Raw genomic sequence first — 24,841 nt, forward strand, 5'->3', positions numbered from 1 at the left:
GTACAGGAGTGGCAAAAGTATTTTCTCATCTAAATTTGTATGCAAGATTGATTGTGTAAAGAATGAAGTGGGTTTATTGAGTTTGCAAGGCATTGTCTTTCCATGGTTACCTTCAAGTAACAACATGTTTCATATCACTGAGACACATATCAATCAAGATAGTAGCGTAGTTAAAGAGGGTGAAAAATAGTAAGTTTTGCAGGGCGCTTCACCTTGGTGTGCATGTGGCCCCACCCCTCTCCTTCGGAGCCATTCCAGGCTTCTAAACAGAGGAGACGCCTCCGGTTTTTCCATTTCCACATAAAATTGCATCACAGACCATTACAGGGACATGAACTAGAGTTTGAAAATGACTATTCAATCTTATCCAGGACTGAGCTGATGGAGGAGGGGTTTATGACAGTAGAAGATTCTTGTAAAACGGTTGTTGATGGTATGCACAGTGCTCCATCAGTGGCCATTTTGTGAGCAGCAGCACTGCCACCATACACCGCTGTGGCTGCCAGATCCAGTAAGCCAGCAGGTGGGATGGGCAGGGAAAGGGAGAACTGAGTGTAACTGGGGGAAAAGGGGAAGAACCAGGGGTGGGGAGGAGGCAGGATCCAGTGACAATTGTGCTCACCAGATCTTATCTCTTCCATTTAACCTCCGTCAACATACGCCACAAAAAGAGGTGGCATATGACCATAGAGACCATAGTTGGCTCCAGGACTTACGTGGAAGTAAGCATAAATGTTTTGTACTTACCTCCCGTTTGCCCTTGGGTCACCACCCCTACTCCATGGGATGCAGCACATGCCTTTCTGGCATGGCAGAATTGGTGCTGATGGCAGAGGTTAGGATTGGGACCTTAGAAGATTATCTGTGGTCATCACTTATTGTGATATGAATATATAGCTGAACTACTTTCTGGTTATTCTTTGCATTTTTCTCCATGTGACACATCTATCAATTATTTTTCCTGTTTATTTATTTGAACTCTGCCTTTTGGCCTCCATAAGGAAGCCCAAGGTGGCTCAAAGAAACAACAAACAATAATAAAAAATTTAAAATAACTAAAATCTAAAAAGTAGCCCATAACACCCACAAAAGTGTAGAAATTGTCACCCCAAATGAAACGGTCTGACAAAATAAAGACCAGGTGTCAAAAGACCTCAATGAGGGCATGACTTTAAAGGTAGAGAGTTCCACAATCTGGGTGCCACAATCAAGAAGGCCTTGTCACACATCCACACCAATTGGAACTTTAATGATATAGAAACATGAAGTAGGGCCTCTGAGAATGATAAAGATGGGCGAGCAGATGATGAAGGTGGGTGAGCAAAGAGGCAATCCTTCAATAACTTGGTTCCAAACCATTTAGGGTTTTAAGGGTGATAATCAGCATTTTGAATTCTACTCCCAAACAAAATGGGTGAAACAAAATGGAAGTTGCATGCTGCCAAGTATGAGTCCCAGCAAGAATCTAGTTGAGCCACATTCTGAACCAGCTGAAGTTTCCAAACACTTTTTCAAGAACAGTCCCTTGTACAGTACTTTGAGTGGTCCAATTTGGACGTGACTAAGGGCGCATCCCAACCTAGGATCGGGGGTTTGCGACCGTCCTGGGCTGGTGCAAGGAACTTGCACCAGCCCAGGACGGTCGCAAACCCCCGATCTTAGGGAGATTGAGAAGTGGCATAAGTCCGAGGAGATACATAGGGGAAAGGGCACCTTTCCAAGAGGTAAGGAGAAAAATTTCCCCTTGCCTCTGGCTGAGCTGCTTTTGGACCCTATCCTGTGCTGGATACAGCACAAGCCTCCTGGTTTGCCTGTTCCAGCGCAGGATAGGATTGCGCCCTAAGGTACGTGTAACAAAAGTCAGAACTGCTCCCTCCAGCTAGAAGCACATTGGGCACATATGGGAAATCTTGCAAAACTGCTCCTGGTCACAACTGCCATCTAACTATCCAGAGGCAAAGTCAGCTCCAGAAATCCCCTGTGAGCCTAGTCCTTTAAGAGGAATATAAACCTATCAGGAATAGGCTTGACATCCACTCCCAAGCAAAACTCTGTCTTGTTTGGATCAACGCTCTGCATTCCACCACTGAGGGACTGAAAGACCAAGAATATCCAACCAAACTGTTTTAAGATGTGTTTACAAAGTCACAGAGCAAAGAGCAAGTTGCTACTGGTAACTCTATTCTGTCTTCTCTGCAAAAAGGAGAACTGAGGAAACAATCTTAAGGAGATCCAAAAAGGAAAAAAACTAGAAGAAAAACAGCAACAATTTTTTTAGGGAAGATGGAAGACTGGGCGCAGATTTCTCTTGAAGACATGAATGCACATTTTTGCTTTGAAAGCACTTATGAGAAAATCTTGGTATCTAAGAATTCAAATAGCTCATATGGAATTAATCGCACTGTTAGAAAGCAACTAACAACTGAAGTCTTAGAAGAGATGCGAGTAGATAAACTCCCTCTCAAACTAAATTTCCCAAACCGAGGTAATAAGGATGCTTCATAAAGATGCTGTGAAAGTGAAAAATGGCTAATCAGCACAGTGTAACAAGGAATACTGACTCATGGAAAACAATCACATGCAATTTCTTTTAATACTATGTAAGCAAAGTTGTATCATGTTGGAGACAGTCAAACTACAGAACATACCTTTTAGATTTAAAAAGGCTTTGGTGAAGAGGGCTTAATATTTGCCATATCTCTACACTGTCAACACATGATGAGGTTTGTAGATCTGAATGCAACTTGACACCGTGAGATAAGTTAGCATCAGTTAAAAGTTGTGTCTTTGTGTATTTTCTTCCTATTTCCGTCTTCAGGATATTCGTCAAGATAACTTTGGGTTGCCTGCCGTACATATAATAATATAGTAATGATAATAAGTTGATGAAGTCTAGATAAGATATACGAATTCAATGAAGTTTCTTAGAGGATGTAACAATCCTCATGTTATATTTTCATTTTAGACTATTTCAGCCAAGCACTTGTACTGCATATCAGTGTGCAGACCAATTATATTAAATTTTCTTTGCTTTTCTTTCTACAGCTAGTCTTGGGTGCCTGCTAACTGCAGTTCTCAGACTGGCGCTAGTGGATCTTCCCTGAAAAGTTGAACCAAAACACAATTACGAATAGAGACATGGCATACGAAATATGGTATGTGTGCAACTACTTACTGTGTTTCTGAGTTTCCAGGAGACAGAAGTCTATTAAATTTCTCAATGGAAATGATATAGGAACAGAAATGTTGGAATATGAAAGAGCTAATTCTGAGATACAGAAGCCCTCCTAGGTTCAAAAAATGAGCCAGAGGATGCCAGATAAATCAGGACTAAGTCTTAGAAAATATCCATCCTAGCAGGAAACCAGCCAATTCAAAATCATAAGTGCACCTACTGTTCCATTACTGGGGTCCAGTTCAGCCCATTTTAAGATCCTCTGTGAATTCAGAGAAGTCTTCCTTTCCTGGACTTTTTGAGATGACTCCAAGGACTCAATTGAAGATCGGGACTTTCTTTAATTATTTCATTATTCCCCCCAAAACCACTATTTGGTCCAACTATAAAACAATCCAAATAGAGATATGAACGCTAAACAGAAATATAATGATTTCATAAAGGTAATCAAGCCTATCATAATCATGGAACATAAATAAGGCTCCAGAGTCCGGATATAAGAGTTGGCTTGACTAATTCAAATCTACATACAGAAAGCTGCCACAGGCAAAATATTAAATGATACAACTAGGTTTCTGTTTATATGTTATGCAAGTATTTATCACATTTTTAAACTACCCATCCTCCAAGGAGCTCAGGGTGGTGTACATGGTTCCTTTCATCCTTTTGTTGTCACAACACCCCTGTAAGGTAGGTGAGGCTGAGACACAGCGACTGGCCAAAGATCACTGAGGAAGCTTCATGGCTGAGAAGGGATTTGAACCTGGAATCTTCCAGGTCCATGTCCAACTCCAGAACCACTATACTATCCAGACACACACATGTATGAGTACATATAACATATGTACTCTATAGTGATACACACACACACACACACTACACTACACTATAAACTACACACTTCTCCTACAGCAGCCATTTTCAAACACTGTGCCATGGCACACTGGTGTGCCACGAATGGTCCCCCCGTGTGCCACGAGAATTTGGGAGAGGGCCATTTATTAGTAGGGCCAATGGGTTATCAGTTGTTGGAGTATCAATGGATATCAATGGGGTATCAGTTGTTAAAAAACTGATGGTGTGCCTTGACCATTTTAGTGCCTTGTCAGTGTGTCGTGAGATGAAAAAGGTTGAAAATCACTGTCCTACAGGCTATCATTGCTGAGTTTCTTATCTTCTAAGCATCACTTCACAAGTTTACCCCAATGTTCACAATGATGCAGAGTATGCAAACTTTATGATTAAGAATTCATGTTTTTCTCTACCAGTAGCAGCAATAGAAGCAACAAGAACAATGTTACAGCCCAATCATAGCTAGTTTTCCAGCACTGATGTAGCCAATAGGGTGTGTGCTGCATCGGGGGGGGGGCAGTCACAGAGGCCTCCTCAAGGTAAGGGAATGTTTGTTCCCTTACCTCAGGGCTGAATTGAGGCTGCATTGGTACCAGAAAGTTGGTTAGAATTGGGCTGTTAATTCAATTATAACTTAGACTCTTTTAAACCTAGGATTAAAGTAAAATGAGAGTCAATGAAACAGGATAGTATTTAATGAAACCAGTATATTAATAAAGACATACTCTTTGCTATATATAAATATATTATACTACATAAATAACTATCAGTTCTAAACATTCTATCTTTGAAGGGTGGGACAAAAAGCCCAAGATAATATCATACTCTAGCTAGCATTACATAAAAAAAACAGAACCAGAGAGAAACACAGCGTTTCCCTGTGGGTTCCTTGAACATACAGTCCTTCCTTCCACTATCAGTCATCAGGCATTTCACTAGCCAGTTAAAACCTTTTAGAATGACATATACATGGCAGCTTATTTGCCACTGGGTGTTTTTTTTAAAAAAAAAAACAACACAAAGATTTATTTTTAAAACGCTTTGCTGCTATGTTACTTCTCAATACATATTTCAAAATAAATCTGGAATGGTTGATCACCATGTTCAAATTCAGCAATAGGATATTAGGAGTGCAAGTGTCTGTTGTGATGTTCAACCAGCAGCAGGCTGTTTGCATCACCCAAAGCTTGGGATAACCTGTCCAATGCTAAAGGTCTTGTCTGTGGGTAGAAGACTCCTCCAGGTCAACAGGAACCATGCTCGAGACCTCTTCTTCTTCACTGTCTCCTACTTCCTCCATGTTTCTTGGCACAGCAGTGTTCCTCATCTGCTGCACTGCCTGAGCCACTGATCCAGGATGCAACCACACCATGTTCCATGCCAAGATACTGGTCAAGGATGTTGAAAAAAAGGCATGCTTATCGTAGACTACCAAGAGCACCTACTGCCTTCCTTCACCAGTTTGTAGTTCTTCCAGTTCTTTGGCTTTGCTTCAGTATGCCTCAAGGTCCCTCCAGTACTGTATGTCCTTGAACTTCTCCAAAACACAGTGGAACTGATTCACATTTCATTAATTTTTGGCAAGACCTTGACAGCCTCTTCCCACCAAATACTAATGAAAGCTCTCAACTCCTCCTTGCTCCATGAAAGATTTCTCTGACACTAAGGAAGCCCCTTGCTGCTGTTAGGTGTAGCTGGAACAGCCAGCATACAAATTTCCTCCACAATGAGCTGATCAAAAGATCCAAAGCATCAGCCAGAAAGACTCAGCCACAGTACAAACACATGCTCCTTTCGTCCCTTTCTCTCCCATTTGCCAAAAGCAAAGGAGAAGAGACAGCTATCTTTCCATGCAGAAGTGAAGGAGAGGATGAGTGGTGGAGAAGGGAGGTTCCACCGGAGCCAGTCTATGGCACCAACTCATCTCCTTCAAGGACTCAGAACTCACAGATATCAACAACCATGAGTTTTGCAACCCACAAGAAAGATAAAAAGTAAAAAAGGTTCTTGGCTTATTCCATAGGCCAATGTTCATGGATAAGGAAAACCATGTGAGTTTGCACCCAAATGTGCAGTTATTCTGTGGAACTTGCTCATTTCCACATGGGTTTCTGCATGTCTGGTGTAGGTCTAAGTTCAATTATGTTCTAATATCATAGTAGTCACCTACTGAAGCTGTCTCAAGAATGCATAGAGAGACAATATCAGTGAATGACTCAATGATCAGCAATTGCAGAACTCTCTTCGCATGAAGATCTATAAGTGAGCTCAAACACTTTTGAAAAACATTGCAAGCTTTAATGCTTCAGACTAGTATTACTATCTGAGCTGGCTGGGATGAGATTAATTTTTTATTTGCTTCAGTATATACTGTTTTACACGTTCTGGCTTTATTGCATGCTATTAATACCTTAATATTAGTAAAATTAGAAATCTAACAAAAATAAATAAAGCATATGGATTCTGAAAACTGAAAAATTGGTGATAAATACTATGGGTTCATTATATAGCTGTCAGCCAGTCTAAGACAGTGGGTTGCGTCTGGAATTACTTGCATGAATATAACTCTGGATGTTACGCAGTGATTAATTATTGAACTCTTATTTGATTCAAAGACTGATTACATTTACAAAAATGTGCATAAGTAAAAACAGTGGATTATAGCCATAAAAAGTTAGTCATGACCAAGCAACACTGAAAACAATGAGAGAAGTTAATTGTGACTACCTCAAATCCCATCAAATTAAATAGAATTTATAGTGCAATCCTATGCTTACTTAGGAGTTAGTTCCACTATGTTCAATGCAGATAATACTCAGGTATACGTGCATAGGATTAGCATTAGGAATACTAACTTGTGTAAAATACAATCCAGTACACTCAGAAACAGTGATTACTAAACTGGTGGGTTGTGACCCTCCAGGGGAACCAGAAAAGGGCCATTTCCCCTTTACAGGGAATGGCCCAGAAATCGGCAGCAACACAATTGCAACAATCCTGCTGCTGCTGGGGCGGGAAGGGTTGTTTACAACTTCCTGGGGGTTGCTAAAGCTCTTTGGAGGGTCTGAGGAGCTTGCAATCCACAAGAAAGATAAAAAGTAAAAAAGGCCCCTCTGCAGCCTTCCTCAAGCCTCCAAACTGCTGTTAAAAAGCAAAAAATAAAACACCAAAAAACCTACTTCTGGTTTTGCAAGGATAACAGGAAGTGGTTTTTCCCCCTTTTTAATCGCACTTTGGAGCTGCCCAGAGGGCTGCAAAGGGGGTCATAGGCTCCCCAGACCCTCCAGAGAGACTTAGTGACCTCCAGGCAAGTGTAAACAACCTTTCACCGCCCCCTCCCCTGCAAATATTTACAGGGTTCCCAAAGCCCAAGAAGGACTTTGGAAACCAGTGCTCTGAAGAAAAATAAAAAATATACTTAGGTTGCAATCCTATGCACAACTTATAACCATACAGAATGGGAGCAAGTCACATTGAACTCAGTGGGGCTGAGAAGACTTGCACAGGATCAGGCTGTTACTTGTTCAAAGATGATGCACACCTGTGTGGCAGCAGGCATCATCTTAGAAAAGTTCCGTGTAGTGTGGAAGAAAAGAGTGAATTCCTCCTCTAAAATGGCACTTGCTATCCCTAGTTTTTATAAGTACTTCTATCAAAAATAATGTTAACATACTGAAAATCTGCTGTCTGATTAATCAGGAGCACCTTTTTTAGTTGATTACTTAGTTTGATTTTGTCAACTAAAAGCAACTATATGTTGCAGCCCTACATCATAGGCTTCCAATCCACAAAATATTGATTAAAGAGACCTATTATTTTTATCACTATCATTAAGAATATTTACATACCCCTTTCTAACAAAACAATACAAAAGTTTGCAAAGCAGGATACATAGCAAAAAGAATTTAAAAAATGGTTCCCGGTCCCCAAAGGGCACAAAATAATTTGGATTTCAGAAATATCCTCTGCTTACCCTTCATCACCGATGCAACTTTTCTCTAAGTGTCTTCTTCTTTTCCAGATTGGATAATGCAAGTTGTTATTTCTAGGTCTCGCCTTCCACTGAAATGAGTGGTAGAGGGAAAGAGTTGGAATAGAAAAGTCAATAAAATCATGTAAAGACCACATAAAGATCATTAAAATCATAAAGGAAAACCAGAATTGTGTAGTGGTTTGTGAATTCACTTAGAACTGGTAGATCGGGGTTCAAATCACCACTAATCCCCATGAAACTTTCTGGGTGACCTTGGTACTTTCACTATCTCTCAGTCTCACCTTCCTCACAGGGTTGCTGTAAGTACAAAAGGAAGGAACCATATACACCACCTAGAACTCTTTGGAGGAACGTTGGAATAAAAATGTGAAAAATTAAATAAATAAAGATGGAAGGAGAAATTAATGGAAACATAAGAAGAGATATATCCTGAGATGGTAAAAAAAATTACAAGCAATAAGAAGACAGTACAAAAAAACTTGTCATTTGCCATATGGAGATGATAACATAAGCACCAAGCAGATCATGAAAGAAATTCTTTCATTTCTATACATTTTCCGAATTCTGGAGTAAAACATGATTGGGAACATTTTGCTGAAGAGCATAAATAAAATGTTTGTATCTGGTTTCCTACTAGGTAGCCATCTTCCTCCTCAATCATACAGGTAATTCAATCTGATTCAAGTTAATTATCAAAATTTCCTTAAAGGTTTAATGTTCCCAATAACACAGGAAACAGAAAGTTCTGTTTCAAATATCAAGTTGGCAGATTCTCAGGGAAGCAAAGGCTACAATCCTGCACTCTGCACAAATGGAGCAGGGTGCAGAATAGTCTTCCATAAGAAGCCAGAGCTGGTGCTCTCCCAGCTTCACAGTGGAAATCCAAGTTTTCATTTCTTACAGAGTGTAATTCCAGTTCTTCTATCTGTTGTGGTTTTAGAAAAAATGTTGAAGAAGGAGAGACATTTACTCAAGGCTCAAGAATCAGAGGTAATGTGGATGAATTTTCCTATATTCTGATGCAAAATGTCTCACTGTACATAGCTTCCTTTCCTTTCAATCACACACCCAGTCTCCCCGCCTTTACACTTCTATTGTGCCATTATTCATCTACCTTTTTCTCTCCACAATCACAAGCTACAGCACCAAATTACACAAAATCCATGTTCTATGAATATCATGATCACCCTGTGGTATAACATGGTTCTCAACTTTTACTTGCTCATGGTCGCATTCGGAGACGAATTTACCTCTGTGCCCCCCCCCCATTGTCACTGAGTTGGAGAAAAGGTACTTTATTATCTGAACTCTTTGGTACTTTATTTCCAAGTAACAAAGATAGTCATAAAATGTATAGTAGCAGTAAGGCCTGCTATCAAAAATATTCTGATAACTGCATGTGATGAATTTGTCACAAGGAAAACACTGGATAAAGTGCCAATTAAGTTTTGGTGGCCCCCTAATGTTTCATTTTTTCCATGTGGCTACCTAGAAGCATGGCATGGCCCCTTGGGGAGGCTACATGGCCCATGTTGAGAACCACCGTGGAAGAATACCCTTTGTCTTATTACCACATTTTTCCCTTCAACATCACACATAATCCAGTTTCTGGTACCTTGTGTGACTCACAATCCATTAATCCAGGGGCTTTCTATGAAGCTTTGTCCTATCCTAAATCACCTTTGCCCCCTCCAAAGATGTTATTTTCACCTTCAGCTCTTCCTTATCTTCACCTATCTTCACCTTCACCTTATCTTCACCTCCAAATACATTTGCTGTACTCTCCCAATAACCTATCCACCCTTTCCATCCTCAGTCTTGACTCTATTTATCAGACATCTTTATTCATGCTCTAGTCTAGTCTAATGGAGCCAAAAGCCTTAGGAAAAGAACCAAAGAACTGGTTGACTACACCCATTGAAATTCTTCCTCTCCTCTTTCTCACCGCTTTATATCTGGCCAAACATCACTTCTACAGTTCCATGATCCACATCAACTTTAGTAATTCTTCGCACCTCTTCTCAGCATTTGATGCCCTCCTAAGAATGACCATCTCTTCTCTAGTCTTCCATTGGCTCACTTTTGACCCCTCACTTCTATTCAGCACTCTACTACCAAAATCATTTAGCTCTCTTGTTGCTTTGATCATATCATGCCTCTCCTTAAATCCTTGCATTGCTCTCATCTGCTCCAGCAAAAGGTCCTAGCTTTACCTTCAAGGTTTCTTATATCCCCTACCTCTCTGCTCTTGTATCCTGCTACACTCCTGTGATCTTCACTCATCTAGCTTCTCCGATGTCAATCACCCAAAGGTCTCCTGTTGCCCCAAACAGCTTCTCCCCTTCTCTCTTGCTCCCCCTTATCCCTTCCTCCTAGATCACATGCCGGATGTCTCTTTTCTTACTTCCTTCAAATTCCTCCTCAAACCCTGACTTTTTTATAAAGCCATGGAGACTACTGCCTAATACCTCTGTTTTACTGCAATTAAGCCTTTGTATATCTACATGAAATAACATATTCTTCTCTATCTCCTCTAGTACTAATCCACTCCCCTTCTTCTGTGTGTTGATTTTAAATTGTGAGCCTCTCAAGGTCTGTGAACCTGTCTTCTCTTCTACTATAAAACACTGTGCAAACTGATCACGCTATTCAAATAGTAATAATAATGATTTCATGCAAAATCTGTAATTCAGACTGCAGTTGTAATCACACTTCCTAATAAATTCTACTGAACTTAGCAAGACTTCATGCACTTAACATACACTATTAGACTGTAATTCTATGCACATTTACCCAGAAATAAGCCCTAGGAAATATAATAGGGCTTACCATACTTCTGACTAAACATGCATAGAAGTGAACTATGAAACACAGAATATAAACAAGTTTCCAAACAGCAGTTTAACCACAGATAAAAGAATGACAAGAGTTTCACTGCAAAATCATAAGCTTCTTTAACTGCAATTTTAAACATCTGGTTTTTTCAAGGAACAGTAGGCATTTTATGTTGATTACAGATCTTTGAAACAGAGTGCCACGTCTGGAAGTTGAAAGTGTGAAGGCGAGAGACAGGGTGACTTTATACATATGTGTCAACACGTAAAGTAATTATAGTATTAATCTTGGGTTTAATAAATATTATGAAAAACTTCAGGGTAATTAGAATGTGATTAGGTTATGATAATTTTCAGGGTGATTCCCCTTTGCTTGCTTGCTTACTCCATGCCAACTTTATTGCTTCTACCATCATTGTTGCAAGGTGAGAGGCAGAGACGACCTTCTTCCTTGCAGAAACTGTTTCACATGCTGCATCAGTGGCAACACAACTCTGTGCACCAAAACACTAATGATTTTGGCTTTTCTGGAGTATGAATGCTCAATGAAGGAAAGGGGGCAAACGATAGTGGAAATGAAGCATGACCAGAAAACAGAAACAGGAAGCTGACTTCTATATTTTTGATATCTCGTCTATTACAGGCAAATTTTACACCATAAAAGATGACTGTGCATAGATATGATATCTGCTGTTTTATCCACATGGTCATTTTCACTGAACATTAAGAAAATTTGATAAATTTGTTTCTTTAAATAACGTTTTTAAAAAATTATGTTATGTGTGGTTTTTTAACCGGAAGGCTTGTACATAACCCATAATTCTCAAATTAACAATTCAGCACACATTGTGCAATCCCATACATTCCACGCAAGCTAATATGCCATACAGGTGCAGGTGGAGCCTATTTATCCACGTTAGTTCCATTCCACGACTCAGCATGATTAACAAAAAATATGTTGTGCTAAATCCCATAGAGTTACACAAATAGGTTGCAGCCTAGCACTTCCGGATGAAAGAAAACTAAGGCAGCTGTTATCAATCCCCTCCCCTCTGCACTCAGCCCTCCTGCTTCTTTCACAGGTGGGATGCTGACCTTTTAAGAGTCCAGTCCTGTGCCTGACTACTCAGAAGTAAGCCCCACTGTAGTCAATGTGCTTACTCCCAGGAAAGCGTGGATCATTTTGTGTCGGCTGGAGCAAGAGAGCCTACACCATGGGGGGGAATTAGGCAAACACTCCCTGGGATTTGTAAAGCAATCCCCTCTCTTCCCCCTCAGTTCTCAGTTGTCCCTGCTTCTTTCACAGGTGGGATACTGACCTTTTGAGAGTCCTGTCCTATGCGTTTCTATTCTGAAGTAAGTCTCATTCTAGTCAATGGGGCTTACTCACAGGAAAGTGCAGAAAGGATTGTAGCCTTGCTGGGCTGTTTTGTTTCCATAGGCTGGAGTACAGAGAGCCTGCAAGGGGGGGGGGGGAGAACTTGGCAAACACTCCCTGGGTTTTTTAAAGCAATCCCCTCTGTTGCTACCACACGTGCCCCTGTGTGTGTGTGTGTGTGAGAGAGAGAGCTAGCTCCACCTTGCTGTAAGTGCTCTGGCTGCAGAGGTTTTCCACGCCCACCCCTCCCCTCGTTGCTGGCTCAGGTGCTCCAGGAGTCTTAGTGTTCCTTAGCAAGGGGAGCCTCTTCCATGGCTATTTCCCTGCCTGGGCCTTTTTGCAGTGTTTTGGGCTGCCTGGAAAAGGATTGAGATGCCAGGGAAGGGCAAAAGTGTGTGTGACTTTCAGTTCCCCCACCCCATTCTTGTTCAGACAAATCCAAAGATCAAAAAATCTGTGGATAAATAGGCTCTGCCTGTATATGGCCATCTAGTCAAGACAAAGGATATCCAAGTTGCATTGATACAATTATAGAATATTTAATTTCAAAACATGCAAGATGTGCTTTCCTAAAGATAGATTCCTCACAAATATCTTTTGCACAGGTAGCAAAGAACTTCTATTTACCTCTATCAATGGTTTGTCCCAATAGTTGACATCTGAGAGTCTTGACAATGGGGACTGAACATGGTCATCATTAGATTGTGCATTTGGTTTCTTTTTTGGTATTCGATACTGAAATGAGATGTCACATTTATATTTGTTATGCAAGAGAAGAAGGCAAATCATACTTAACTAGAAACATTAAAGTGATAAAGAAATCAGGTAAGGTTTCAAACCTTTCAAAATTACTATATTTACATTTAAATATTTTATTACAGCAGACTATTAACAATTATAAATAAAATGAATCTGCATTAGACAGACTTTTAACTTAACAAATATATTTCAACTTTAGGGTCTTTGTTGGTTTGCAATTAAAACTTCGTAATTATTAGGGTTACCAGATACAAAGAGGAACAGAGTGTCTATACCTTTAACCATTGTATAGAAGAAGGAATTTTGGCAGATGCAGCTTTTTTAATCCTTCCATGTTGAGCTGCACCTGCCAAAATTCCCTCTTCTATACAATGGTTAAAATTATGGTAATGTATTTTTTGTTCCTAAGAATGTTGCATATATTTCTTTATTTGCATTTATCAGTTGTCCGACCCCAAAGGACTATATATAAGGAAAGCTGAAGAATATTATGAACCAAACCGCACAAATAATGAATATAGACCACTTACTTTCACTGTACCTGAAGTTGCATTTTTTCCACATCCTTCCATAGTTGTTGCTCTAAAAAACAGATAGAAAATAATAGGATTCTGCATCAAGCTATAGTAACCATTGCAAATGTGGTTAATTAACTTTCACACAACCCATAGCAGGTATTAATTATTTCACAGATGTTAAAGGTGTGCACATCCCTTGAGAATGAAAAGGTTTCTCTGAAGATTGTTTTTTCCCAAATCTGTATATAGCTCCAAGGTAACTGCCACTGATCATAAGGTTGTCAAGGCACAAAAAGGAAACACTAACTAGATTCTCTTGCTATTTTCATTTTTGCTATTGTAGGAACATCAACTGATCAGAAGCATGTGTGTATAATACTGCTGTATTCTAACTGAACATAACAGTAGAATATGGATTATCTACAATAAAAAAGGAAAACACTTTTTCTTTGTGATGCAGAACACTTAATTTTTGCTCTGCTTATGATGATAGCTTAAATTAAGGCCTTTTTACATGTTAAACAGCTTGAGTCCAAGAATTCATCTTGGATAAAATATTCACCATTCACTTTAGGTGCAAGGGTGGAGCCATATTCATCAGCGCGCCTGAATTACTGCTGAGAGAACAGGAAAGGTTTATTGTAACCCCCCCCCCCCCAAGAATGTTAAAAGGTCTTATCTAAGAAGGCTATGGTTTAGATTCCTCACTTGGTTTCTCTTAGTTTCTCTGCTTTGACTTAAGCAGACATGACACTGTCACTGGAGCCATGTAAAATGTTTATAGTTTTATGGTGATTGAGTGACAAGCATGCTTTCTTTGTTCTATCATGCTATAAAAGTGTTTGAATTCTAAAATTTGGTCATACGCATTAGGCTCTCACCACCACACTGTTTTAATAAACCCAGAAAAATTTTACATCTGCAGGCTTGTTTTGCCTAAATAATTTATCAGATATTTGCCAAGTACTAGATAAGAAAAAGGCCTAAGTACACATAACAGTATGGGATCTTCTATATTTTGGGTGTAGAGTTTGTCAATTCTGACAAAGGCCAACCACAGATATTGTGCTGCCAAATCTGTTACAATGATCAGGTGATCAAAAGTCCAGTCCCTCTGGGCTTGCATGTTCTTTCTCCTCTTTTTTTGAGTGCAGATTACCCCACTGTAGTGATTAGAGCAGAAGCACACTTTGGTTTTAGTGAATTTGGCAACACAGACAGACACATCTGCTTCTGGGCTGACCTTGTTCACTGCCTTTTACCTAGTAAACAAGATAAGCTAGCATTAGAGATAGGAAGCGGTCAGACTTAAAGAATGTGTTGCCAGCTAGAAGCTTATCAGTAACCTTTAATAACACTCAGTATTGCACTGTATTGCTTCATGAGCCAGAAAGTGAATAAAAAGGCTGAGACGGGGCTGGTCAAACGGCTTTCCCCCCTGCATCTACCTTTGAAGCCTGCCTGCCCTCTTTTCTTTTCTGCCTCTCTGACTCCTTGCTGCTCCAGTTCCTTCCCTCAACCCGCAGAGTGCCTCTGCTCCTTGCACTCCATCAAGCAACAAGGCTCTAAGCCTTGTGTGCTTCCCAAAGTCCTTGCTACACCCCATTCTTTACTTTTTTGGGAGGGACAGCTAGCTATGGTTAGCATTATTTATGAACCCATGAAGCCTCATGATTTGATCTGTTTTTTGCACCCATAATAAGAATTAGGTTGGGATCTCAGTTATTGAGTGCATAATCAATGTCACTTACTGAAGATTATCAACCACTCAATGCTATTTAACAATTCACATCAGACCATATCATAAGATGCTCTTGCATGTCTATGAGCTGACAAGTGCATTTGCTTAATCATCCAATTACTACCCACAGTTTTGTTCTATGCACATTTCTGACATATGCACATTTTGAACCCTAACCTATCTACTTAGAAGTAAGTCACATTATAGCCAATGGAGCTTACTTCCAGGAAAGTGTGGATAGGATTCCAGTCTTAGAGTCCAATCCTATGCCTCTCTACTCCAAAGTAAGTACCATCATAGTCAATAAGACTTACTTACAGGAAAGTGTGGACAGAACATTTAAAGCCCAATTCTATGCATTGGGCATAGAATCAGAAGTAACTTCTAGTTAGAAGTAAGTCCCACTAGAGTCAATGGGACTTACTCCCAGGTAAGTGTGGACAGGACTGCAGCCTCAGAACCCCAGCCTATGTGTGTCTACTCAGAAGTAAGTCCCACTAGAGTCAATGGCATTTACTCCCAGGAAAGTATGGACAGGGGTGCAGTCTGACAGCCCCATCCTATGCTTGTCTATTCAGAAGTAAATGCTATTACAGTGAATGGCGCTTACTCCCAGGAAAGTGTGGCTAGGACTGCAGCCTTACAGCCCAACCTATGCATGTCTACTCAGAAGTAAGCCCCATAATAGTAAATGGGCCTTACTCCAAGGAAAGTGTGGACAGGACTGCAGCCTCAGAACCCCAGCCTATGTGTGTCTACCAGAGGTAGAGTCAATGGGGCTTACTCCCAGGAAAGTATGGACAGGATTGCAGCCCTACTCAGAAAGCAGCCCCTCCGTGCTCACTTCCAGTGCACCTCGGGCAAGACTGCGGCCGCAGCTGCTCAGGAGTAAGCCCCGTTCAGAACAATGAGGCTTCCTTCCGAGTAAGCAGCGCGCAAGGCTCGCACGGTCGGCCTCTTTAGCAGCCAGCTGAGGAGGCAGCGCGCGGGGCCCACCCGCAGCCGCCTCCCCAGGCAGACGCGAGCTTACCCGGGCGGCCCCCGCCTCCCAAGCTGCCCCGTCGCGAGGGGGCCCCGCACCTCATACAGCGGCAACAGCTCCAGGCGCGACTGAGGGGAAAGGAAGCCCCGCCCCTTCGCCAGGTAGGTCCCGGCCTCGCCACGCCCCTCACCTGGCTAGAAAAGGCCGCGCCACCCGCCGCCCCCGGTCGTGGACTGCAACGGCGCCACCTGGTCTGGCCCGGCCTGCGCAGCGCTTTCCGGGACTGGCCCCGCCCCCTTGGAACCCGGAAGAGCCGCGGTAAGGGATGCGCTGCCTGGCTCCTGCACGCCCCATTCTCCCTCCGCTCTGCGCCTGCCCCGCCCCTTGGAGTTCCGGAGCCCCTTCTGCCTCCCCTTCCCGTCTCAGCCCTTCCCGCGGCTGCAGGGCTTTCCTGGGAGTTGACTCTAATGGGACTTACTTCTGAATAGTCAGACATAGGATTGGGCTCTGAGGCTGTAATCCTGTCGACCCTTTCCTGGGAGTAAGCCCCATTGACTTACTTCTGAGTAGGCATGCATAGGATTGGCCAGTTTGGTTTTAACTTGGGCCACTTTATTAAACACAAGTGACCAATTTATAATGCACAAAACCTACTGAACACACCTTTCCTCCCTCACCAGTCCCTAACATCAGGTATCATTCTGTGTGAATATTTTATTTGCCAAAATAGCAGGTCAGCATAAACCATAGAGGTGGACAAGCCAATGTAAGTGTATTGGTTTGCATCCTAGCTCGCTCCAAAACATGTAGTCAGACAGTTCCTCATTCCTCAACAGGGGTGCCCAAACCCCGGCCCGGGGGCCACTTGCAGCCCTCAGAGGTTCCCAGTCAGGCCCTCGGGGAGCCCCTAGTCTCCAATGAGCCTCTGGCCCTCCAGGGACTTGCTGGAGCCCATGCTGGCCTGACGCAACTGTTCTCAGCAAGAGGAAGACTGTTTGACCTCTCACCTGAGCTGTGGGACAAGGGCCCTCTCCACTACTTGCTGTTTCATGTCTGTGATGCAGCAGTGGCAGCAAAGGAAAGGCTGTCCTTGCTTTGTGCAAGGCTTTTTATAGGCCTTGAGCTACTGCAAGACCTTCATTCATTCATATAAGTTCCATCTCTAATATATTAATTTATGTAAATTTATTTAAATTTGAAATGGTAAATAATTCTTTTTTCCCCCCGGCCCCCGACACAGTGTCAGAGAGATGATGTGGCCCTCCTGCCAAAATGTTTGAACACCCCTGCTCAAGAACATTCAGAATTTGTAAAATGCCACAGGGGGAAGAAGATGATCTGCTGCTGCCCTTATTTCCACCACCTCACCAATAGTGTGGCACCAATAGCAGCAGGCACTCACTACTTTAGGGGCTGGCCTGGGATGAGTGTGGGTCTTGCATGCCCTGTCACCACCCACCTATGGCACTATGCCTCAAGAAGAGCATGCTGAGGAGTGAAAGCTTCCTTTAAAGGTTTCACCACATACTGAAGAAGCATTTTCAGTTTAAAATGTTGTGGGGAAATCTTTGACAGTTTCCACTTTGTACCCCTTGCACTGTTAAATTTAAACTGAAAAACAATTTACTTCAAAGGATTGAACATAGAAAACCATCTTATATTGTCAAACTCTTATTGTAGAAACATATATATATATATATATATATATATATGCAACCGTGCCTAGAGTGTATGGCAAGTGTGCTGCTAGTGGCACATAGATACTTTCTATGTGGTATATGCGAAGTTCCCTGTTTCAGTTGTGCCAGCTGATGCAGGGCTTCATGGCCATGATTACAGTTCTTCTCCTGAGGCAAAGCCCAGATAAGGAGTGATGGGGCCCAGTTGCGGCAAAGATGAACGAGTGGAGGGAGTGTTAGCTGGTGAAACCACCCGAGCAGCTCTGGAGAGGGCTGAAGTAAAGTGGAGTAACACATTCAAGATTATGTACATAAAAAGTAACATGTGGTGTGCTGTGGGTTGGCCGATTCTGATCTACACAGCCTGGAAGCAGCTTTCCAGGATTTGAAATGGAGGTCTTACTCAGCCCTTTCTGGAGATGCTATGAACTGAACTGGGGACTTTCTTCATTCAAATCATGTATTTTGCCACATGTCTACCCAATTTAAATTTCATGCACATTTATTCCATGGGCTTGCACATAACATTTATTTTTAAATCAGTGACAAATGCTGCAATTGAGTTTTAAAATGGGAGTCATTCAAGAGGTGTCCAACATGATGGCTATAAGATTTAATGCATTCACATACATACACATGCACAAACACACACAGAGGAATGTACCACATCACCTCTTCCCAAAATATATATGCTGCCTATCCCTGGCACATTGGGGGGGGGGGAACATTGCCAATCTATGACATCAGTGAGAAGCACTGGGATAGGACTTTGATCTGCAACTCATCCTAATGTTTGAATCTGTCCAGACAGATTTCTAAAGAAGGATATATCGCGGTATCTAGAAGCCTTTGCCATTGCACTTGGGCAACATGAATGTAAGTACTGTATGTGTTAAAATAAACGTAAAGAGATACGCTATCTGTACATTTCTTTTTTTAGAATAGGATAACAGCCAGAATGTCTTCCATTCCTCCCCACCATTATTATTATTATTATTGTTAACACAACAACAACAGTATTTATATACCGCTTTTCAACAAAAAGTTCACAAAGCGGTTTACAGAGAAAAATCAAATAACTATTGGCTCCCTGTCCCAACAGGCTCACAATCTAAAAAGATGCAAAAGAACGCCAGCAGGCAGCCACTAGAAAAGACACTGCTGGGGTGAGGAGGGCCAGTTACTCTCCCCTTGCTAAAAAAAGAGGAGCACCCACTGAAAAAGTACCTCTTACTCATTATATTGGTTGACTGTTGGTTGTATGTCTGTGTTAACTGTATCATTAAGCAATGTTAATGATAACACAAGTAAACTGTGTTAAGTAAATCATGTTAGCTATTTGTCTTGGGGACTGGCTACTCTTGCAGCTATACTAGCTGCTGATGTGATCTTGGGCCCAATTCAAGGTGCTGGTTTTGACCTTTAAAGCCCTATATGGCTTTATTGGTGATGGTGCCTTCATTATGGAACTCCTCAGTGGGATTAAAAACTGCCCCTTTGCTGTTAGTGTTGCTTTGACTCTGGGAGCAGCAGGACTCAGAAGGTCCAGCTGCTGGATATCGTGCAGGTGCAGAAGCGAAAGGATGAGACAGACAGGTTTCCAAGGAGGAGGAAGGCTGGAGCTGGAGAAGTCTCCCCTCACCTCCGGCAAGTGTCTTTTTATTAAGTCTTAAACAGAACAGAATAAGCTGAATTGCATTCAGTTAAAAGATAAACATTAGCCGGCTCTAGCCTGACTAAAGCACATTTCTTGATAAGAGGCATGTCTTCCAAGGACAGTCTCTCATCCTGTTTACATAAGTACAAGGTGGTGAGCCAAGGCTGTCTCAGAATGTGTTCTGATAACACACTGCAAGTTTGCTTGCAGTGTGGCAAAGGCTCACCAGCCTTTTTGTTACTCTGCAGTTTTCCCCACAGTTAGCTTCTGGTGAGAGCTGAAGACTTTCATTTTCTGCCTGGTCTTTCCTTCTTAGTTAGTTGCTTTTGGATTTTGTGATCGTATTTTGTGTTAATTTTTTTTAATTGCTCAAGTAATTTTTATTTTCAGTTCCCTAGATTTTGAACAAGAACTTGAAAATATTCACCTAATAATAAACTGTGAGCATTCTTATGACATAATTTCTCTTCATCTATTTCTATTTGTAGTGGTTACAAATGAATGAGGATCTGAACTTTCGAAAACTAATAAATGGTTCAGAATGCCCGGAGAAACTGAAATACGACTTTAACAAAAGTGGTGAGCTTAGGCATGTAGACACCAATGAGCCTTTTCTTTTTAATTACCAAAATTCCTATGATAGTAATCACAAACGTTATCAAGTTCTTGGACATCTAATTACCCAGTATATTTATGAACTCCTGGAAAAGACCTGTAGATTGCAAAAAATTTGCATCCCAACATATGCTGCACCCAATGAACATAGTAGCTGCTTTTTCATGAGTGAGAATGCATTAACAAATTGCTCGACTCTAGTTGTCCTTCTCCAAGATCAGGGAAACTTTCGTGCAGGGCAGTGGGGGCAGAGGACCATAATTCATGAAGGCCTCCAACATGGATCTCAAGTACCATTCATTACAATGGCTTTGGAATGCTCCTGGGGAGTGATGGTTTTAAATCCCAACGACAATGTCATTGATTTGAAGATGGAAGAGGAATGCTTAAGACATTCTGTGAAAGAAGAGTCCACTTGTATGCCACAGTTAGCCTGGACAATCCCAAAAAGAGACAGCAGCAGCCCTGAGGAGCACACAACTTATGTTTGGGACCACTTCATTTCAAAGAGCACAGCAGGAAATGTGGCCTTCATTGCCCATGGCTATGGAGGTTTGGTTTTTGTCAATTTGCTCATGCAGAGAACACTGGAGGTGATGAACAAGGTGTATGCTGTTGCCCTTATTGACTCTACACATCATACAATGCACCAGACTCGAGGCAACTCCCAGGTACAGGAATGGATACTGAAGCACTGCCGAGAGTGGGTGTCAAATAGTAAACCTTTAGATAAGTCAATAGGCTGTCTATTGAAAGTAGATTGCCCTACAGTCTCTACAGGAACTGAGAAATATTGCTTAGCTCCTTCCTCTAGTTTACAGTCCATTTTCAAATATCTTAAGAGTAAACGGAAAATTGGCACTAAAACATGTTTCATTCGTTCACCTATTGTAACAAGGAGTAAAAGAATTATGGAAAAAGTATAAGCATACGTATGCTTCGCAAAAGCATCTTTTGTAAGTAAAAGTTGTACTGAAGGTGGTGGCAAAGTTTATCAATTTTTCTTTGAAAATATTGGTGTTTAAATTTGAGTTAATATTTGATAGAGTGAATTTTTTATTTGCAGTAATATGAGTGCTTATTACATAGAGGTATAGAAACTTGGTGTGAAGTTAAGGTTTGCTTCCATTCAGTATCCTCATTCATCATTGTGTGTTGATCCAGTTCAGACAAGTTCATGATATTTTGAATAAACAGTCTCAAACAACTTATTCTGTAGTTAGCCCAGTGACATCAATTCTATCACACAGAACTGCTCCTAACCATCACCCTCCTCCAGAATCAAACTTCCCATTTTAACTTAAGTAAACATCTTGAATTTGGCTGATGTAGGTCCAAAGTGATTGCTGGGCAAATAATGCCAGTTATAGTAACTAGATTAATTGGGTATTTTTCCTTCAGTTTGTAACTAGGACACTTACATGAATGACACCACTGGAAAGATTTCTGTAACTATGCTGATACAACCTGAAAACATTATTTAGAACCATCATTTGTTTAAACAGAGTGCTCTTGACTTTACAAACAAGTTGTAACCAAAGCTATTAAGAATAGCTGTTTCAGTCAGTCTTGTATGTAAACATAGCTTTATTAAATGACAGAACATCTGTCTTTTGAGATGACCAATATGATCTTGAAAATTAAGATAATCAAAACATTTTTCTGGTTTTAAATATGATAAACACTGGAAGGAGACTTGAAATCTGTTTGGGGATGATCCAACTTTCCCTCATCTCCAATATAAGATATTAAATGTCTTGGTAGAGAAGATCATATTTGGGAATATTCTTTGGATCAATTGGACTCTGTACAATAAGTTTTCCACGCATTGCTCCACGGTAGATCACTTCTATCAAATCTATGAAGTCTTGTTTTGTTTTGAAACTTCCTACAAATTTAGTGTGATCAGGAGATCTAGACAGGAAAGAAAAAGTTGTACAAGTAATGATTTGGATTAGTAAAGTATAAGCTTACATTGTGAAATATGTATTCAAAAAGAATATATATGCATAGTATTCAGACTGTACTATATGAAAACCCCTGCTACAAATCTCTTGGCCTTCAAGGTGCCAGAGCACTCAAAAGAGTCTCTGCATCAGACCAGGAATGGGCAGCCCAGTCCTGAGCTGCCTGGCATGTGGGGCTGCAGCAGCACTGAAAATAGCTATGCATGGCTACTCTGAAGTAAGTCCCACAGTGGTCAATGGGGCTTACTCTCAGGAAAGTGTGGGTAGAATTGCAGCCTGTGAGCCCAATCCTATGCATGTCTATTCAGAAGTAACTCCCATAGTGGTCAGTGGAGCTTACTCTGCAGTCTGCCTGCAATAACAACTCCCCAAAAAGAATCAGTGAGATTTCCAGCCCTCCCCAGTGCCCAGTTTAAAAGTTCTTCTATTTCAGGCATATCCAGATAAAGACCCTCCTGACTTCACAAGTGCAAAACAGAAAACATTCCCCTTACCAGTTCAAGCCACTGTTTTGTCCTTTTTAGTGGGGGGGGGGGAGGCTGCCTTCTGGAATATTTGTTGCACTCCAGCTCCATCAGATCAGGACCATTCTGGTGTCCTAGCATTCCCCTCTGCCTGGCCTGACCACCAGCCAAGGCATGTCTGCCTACTCACAAGTAAACACAATCATGCGGCTGAGTTTCCTGTCCATAGGTCTTCATAGACTTGCAGCTGGGAGGGAGGAACCTCCTCAGGTGCTTTTGGGGGGCTGCATTCATTGGATCGGGACCATTCTGGTGTCATTGGATTCCTCTCAGCCTGCCCTTTCTGACTGACTATGGCAAGTACGCCTATGCACGAGTAAATGGGGGATATGGCTCACTTTCACTTTCCATAGGGATCCATTCATTTTTTCCTTCTGGTGTTTTGGCTGTAACTTTTGCAGGAAAGGAGCAATTTCAATTTTGTTTTTTGCATTGCATTCTGCTGGACATTCCGCATCCAATGGTGTATGGCATGATGCAGTAGTTCCTAATGCCGCAGTTTTAGTGCATCACCCCCCCCCCCCCAGTGCTGACTAGGCCTTGCTTCTGAGTAAATTTGCATAGGACTGTGCTATCAGTCAACCATGTCCTCTCTGAGTAATCTTTCTAAACTGAAATGCCCTAAATAAATGGAGCTTTGTTCCACCAGATCCAGAGGCTCCGTGTAGGGCTGGCTGCCTGCCTTTGGGTCGCCATAGAATTGAGTAGCCCCATTGCAGGGCTACTCAGTTTACCTGGGGAAGGATAAATCTCTTTCTCCAGAGGAGGCAGCAACTGCCTGGAGCATGCAGGATGTGGCAGCAGCTATTTTCAGTGCCATTGCAGCCCCACACGCCAGGCAGTTCAGGATTGGGCTGTCCAAAATGTAAATAACACCTAGAATTTCTATATAATTCCCTGGACATTTTGGCATTATGTAGCTGGTTACCATTATAAATGTGTCTGATGCTAATAAAGCTTATGGTATGCATGATAACCAATACTTGGGGGGGGGAAACTTGTAAACCAACTTACCCATAATCCACTTTCATGTGCTGCCCATTGAAGAAGAAGACTGTAGATGGAATATAACTGATGTCAAAATACTGGGTGTACACTGGCACCTTGTTTACATCCACCAAGTAAATTGTAGCCATTTTACTCAAATCATGAGATGTTTTTGCCAGCTGTGGAAATTCAGAAGGAAAGGAAGTAAGAGTTAAGAAGTCCCTCTCTTAAAGTCCTGAAGAGCTGTAGTAATTTTTAACATAATTTTTAACTGTGAAGAAGAGAATGACAGCTGAAGCCACTAAGCAGTGGAGATCATATGGGAGGGAGGGAAGAAGGGTGACATGACAAATGCAAAGGCAACATTGTGCTGTTATAATACAGTACCAAAACTGGAGTGGCTGTGCTGTACAGGCATCCAGCCATTCCAGGAGCACTCCCAGGCACCACCTTGAGTGCCACTGGTGGTGCCTGTCCAGGGGTGCCAGGAGCACTCCCAGGCACCACCTTGAGTGCCACTGGTGGTGCCTGTCCAGGGGTGCCAGGAGCACTCCCAGGCGCCACCTTACCACTGGTGGTGCCCGTCCAGGGGTGCCAGGAGCACCCCCAGGCGCCACCTTACCACTGGTGGTGCCCGTCCAGGGGTGCCAGGAACACCCCCAGGAGCCACCTTGAGTGCCACTGGTGGTGCCCGTCCAGGGCTGCCAGGAACACCCCCAGGAGCCACCTTGAGTGCCACTGGTGGTGCCCGTCCAGGGGTGCCAGGAGCACCCCCAGGCCACCTTGAGTGCCACTGGTGGTGTCCGTCCAGGGGTGCCAGGCGCACCCCCAGGCACCACCTTGAGTGCCACTGGTGGTGCCCGTCCCACTGGTTGAGAAACTGCCGTGGAGTCAATGACTGGCGAGGCGGAGCCCAGCCCAGCCCCGCTCACGATGTCGTCCAGCTGCAGGCACACCAGGTCCTCGTCCCTGCCGAAACGCAGCACCAGGACTTTCTCGGCCACGCTCTTGATCGCCTCGTCCACCTCCCTCTTGCTGGAGAGCTTGGGCAGCAGGAAGCTCATGACGGCCATGCAGAGCCCTCACCCCCCGACAGCTGGAGCCGACTCCGCGGGGCGCATGCGCAGCCTGGAAAGGCCCCGCCGCGAGATGGCGCCTCGTTCTGTCGGCGCCCGCTTC

General features: G+C 42.3%; 3 protein-coding genes across 8 annotated transcripts in view; 1 reads left to right on the forward strand and 2 right to left on the reverse strand.

Moving 5' to 3' along the window:
• Positions 1-16,524, reverse strand: part of SENP7 (SUMO specific peptidase 7) — a 51,334-nt gene extending 34,810 nt beyond the window's left edge. For 2 of the 5 annotated variants that reach the window (XM_066618849.1, XM_066618852.1), the window contains exons 1-5: positions 16,424-16,524; positions 13,523-13,574; positions 12,861-12,968; positions 8,001-8,089; positions 2,649-2,846 (exon numbers count right to left, since the gene is read on the reverse strand). In XM_066618849.1, the coding sequence (XP_066474946.1) occupies positions 2,649-2,846; positions 8,001-8,089; positions 12,861-12,968; positions 13,523-13,564 (437 nt within the window). In that variant the 5' untranslated portion in view covers positions 13,565-13,574; positions 16,424-16,524. Of the gene's footprint in view, positions 1-2,648; positions 2,847-3,395; positions 3,503-8,000; positions 8,090-12,860; positions 12,969-13,522; positions 13,575-16,423 lie in introns of those variants that run through there. The other 3 variants (XM_066618853.1, XM_066618850.1, XM_066618851.1) reach the window with 2 other exon arrangements.
• On the forward strand, positions 16,493-21,171 carry LOC136643656 (putative protein ARB2BP). The gene is made up of 3 exons (XM_066618854.1): positions 16,493-16,551; positions 18,720-18,788; positions 20,058-21,171. The coding sequence occupies exons 2-3, from the start codon at positions 18,783-18,785 to the stop codon at positions 21,108-21,110; spliced, it is 1,059 nt and encodes a 352-aa protein (XP_066474951.1). The 5' UTR covers positions 16,493-16,551; positions 18,720-18,782; the 3' UTR covers positions 21,111-21,171.
• A 580-nt stretch (positions 21,172-21,751) lies between these two features.
• On the reverse strand, positions 21,752-24,770 carry TXNL4B (thioredoxin like 4B). 2 transcript variants are annotated; one of them, XM_066618856.1, is made up of 3 exons: positions 24,619-24,770; positions 23,690-23,841; positions 21,752-22,098 (listed from the first exon to the last, which is right to left on the reverse strand). In XM_066618856.1, the coding sequence occupies exons 1-3, from the start codon at positions 24,733-24,735 to the stop codon at positions 21,933-21,935; spliced, it is 435 nt and encodes a 144-aa protein (XP_066474953.1). In that variant the 5' UTR covers positions 24,736-24,770; the 3' UTR covers positions 21,752-21,932. The 2 variants fall into 2 exon arrangements, with proteins under 2 accessions (XP_066474953.1, XP_066474952.1); XM_066618855.1 differs by having other exon boundaries at positions 24,595-24,770.
• Positions 24,771-24,841: the final 71 nt, after the last annotated feature.

The sequence above is a fragment of the Tiliqua scincoides genome, chromosome 3 (genome assembly GCF_035046505.1).
Source record: "Tiliqua scincoides isolate rTilSci1 chromosome 3, rTilSci1.hap2, whole genome shotgun sequence".
NCBI classification, from domain to species: Eukaryota; Metazoa; Chordata; class Lepidosauria; order Squamata; family Scincidae; genus Tiliqua; species Tiliqua scincoides.

Coding starts and splice junctions, on each gene's coding strand:
- TXNL4B (XM_066618855.1), bottom strand. CDS start 24,735: ATGGCCGTCATGAGCTTCCTGCTGCCCAAGCTCTCCAGCAAGAGGGAG. Junction 23,842..24,594: donor GCCTGCAGCTGGACGACATC/GTGAGCGGGGCT, acceptor GAATTTCCACAG/CTGGCAAAAACATCTCATGA. Junction 22,099..23,689: donor CACATGAAAGTGGATTATGG/GTAAGTTGGTTT, acceptor TTTCCTGTCTAG/ATCTCCTGATCACACTAAAT.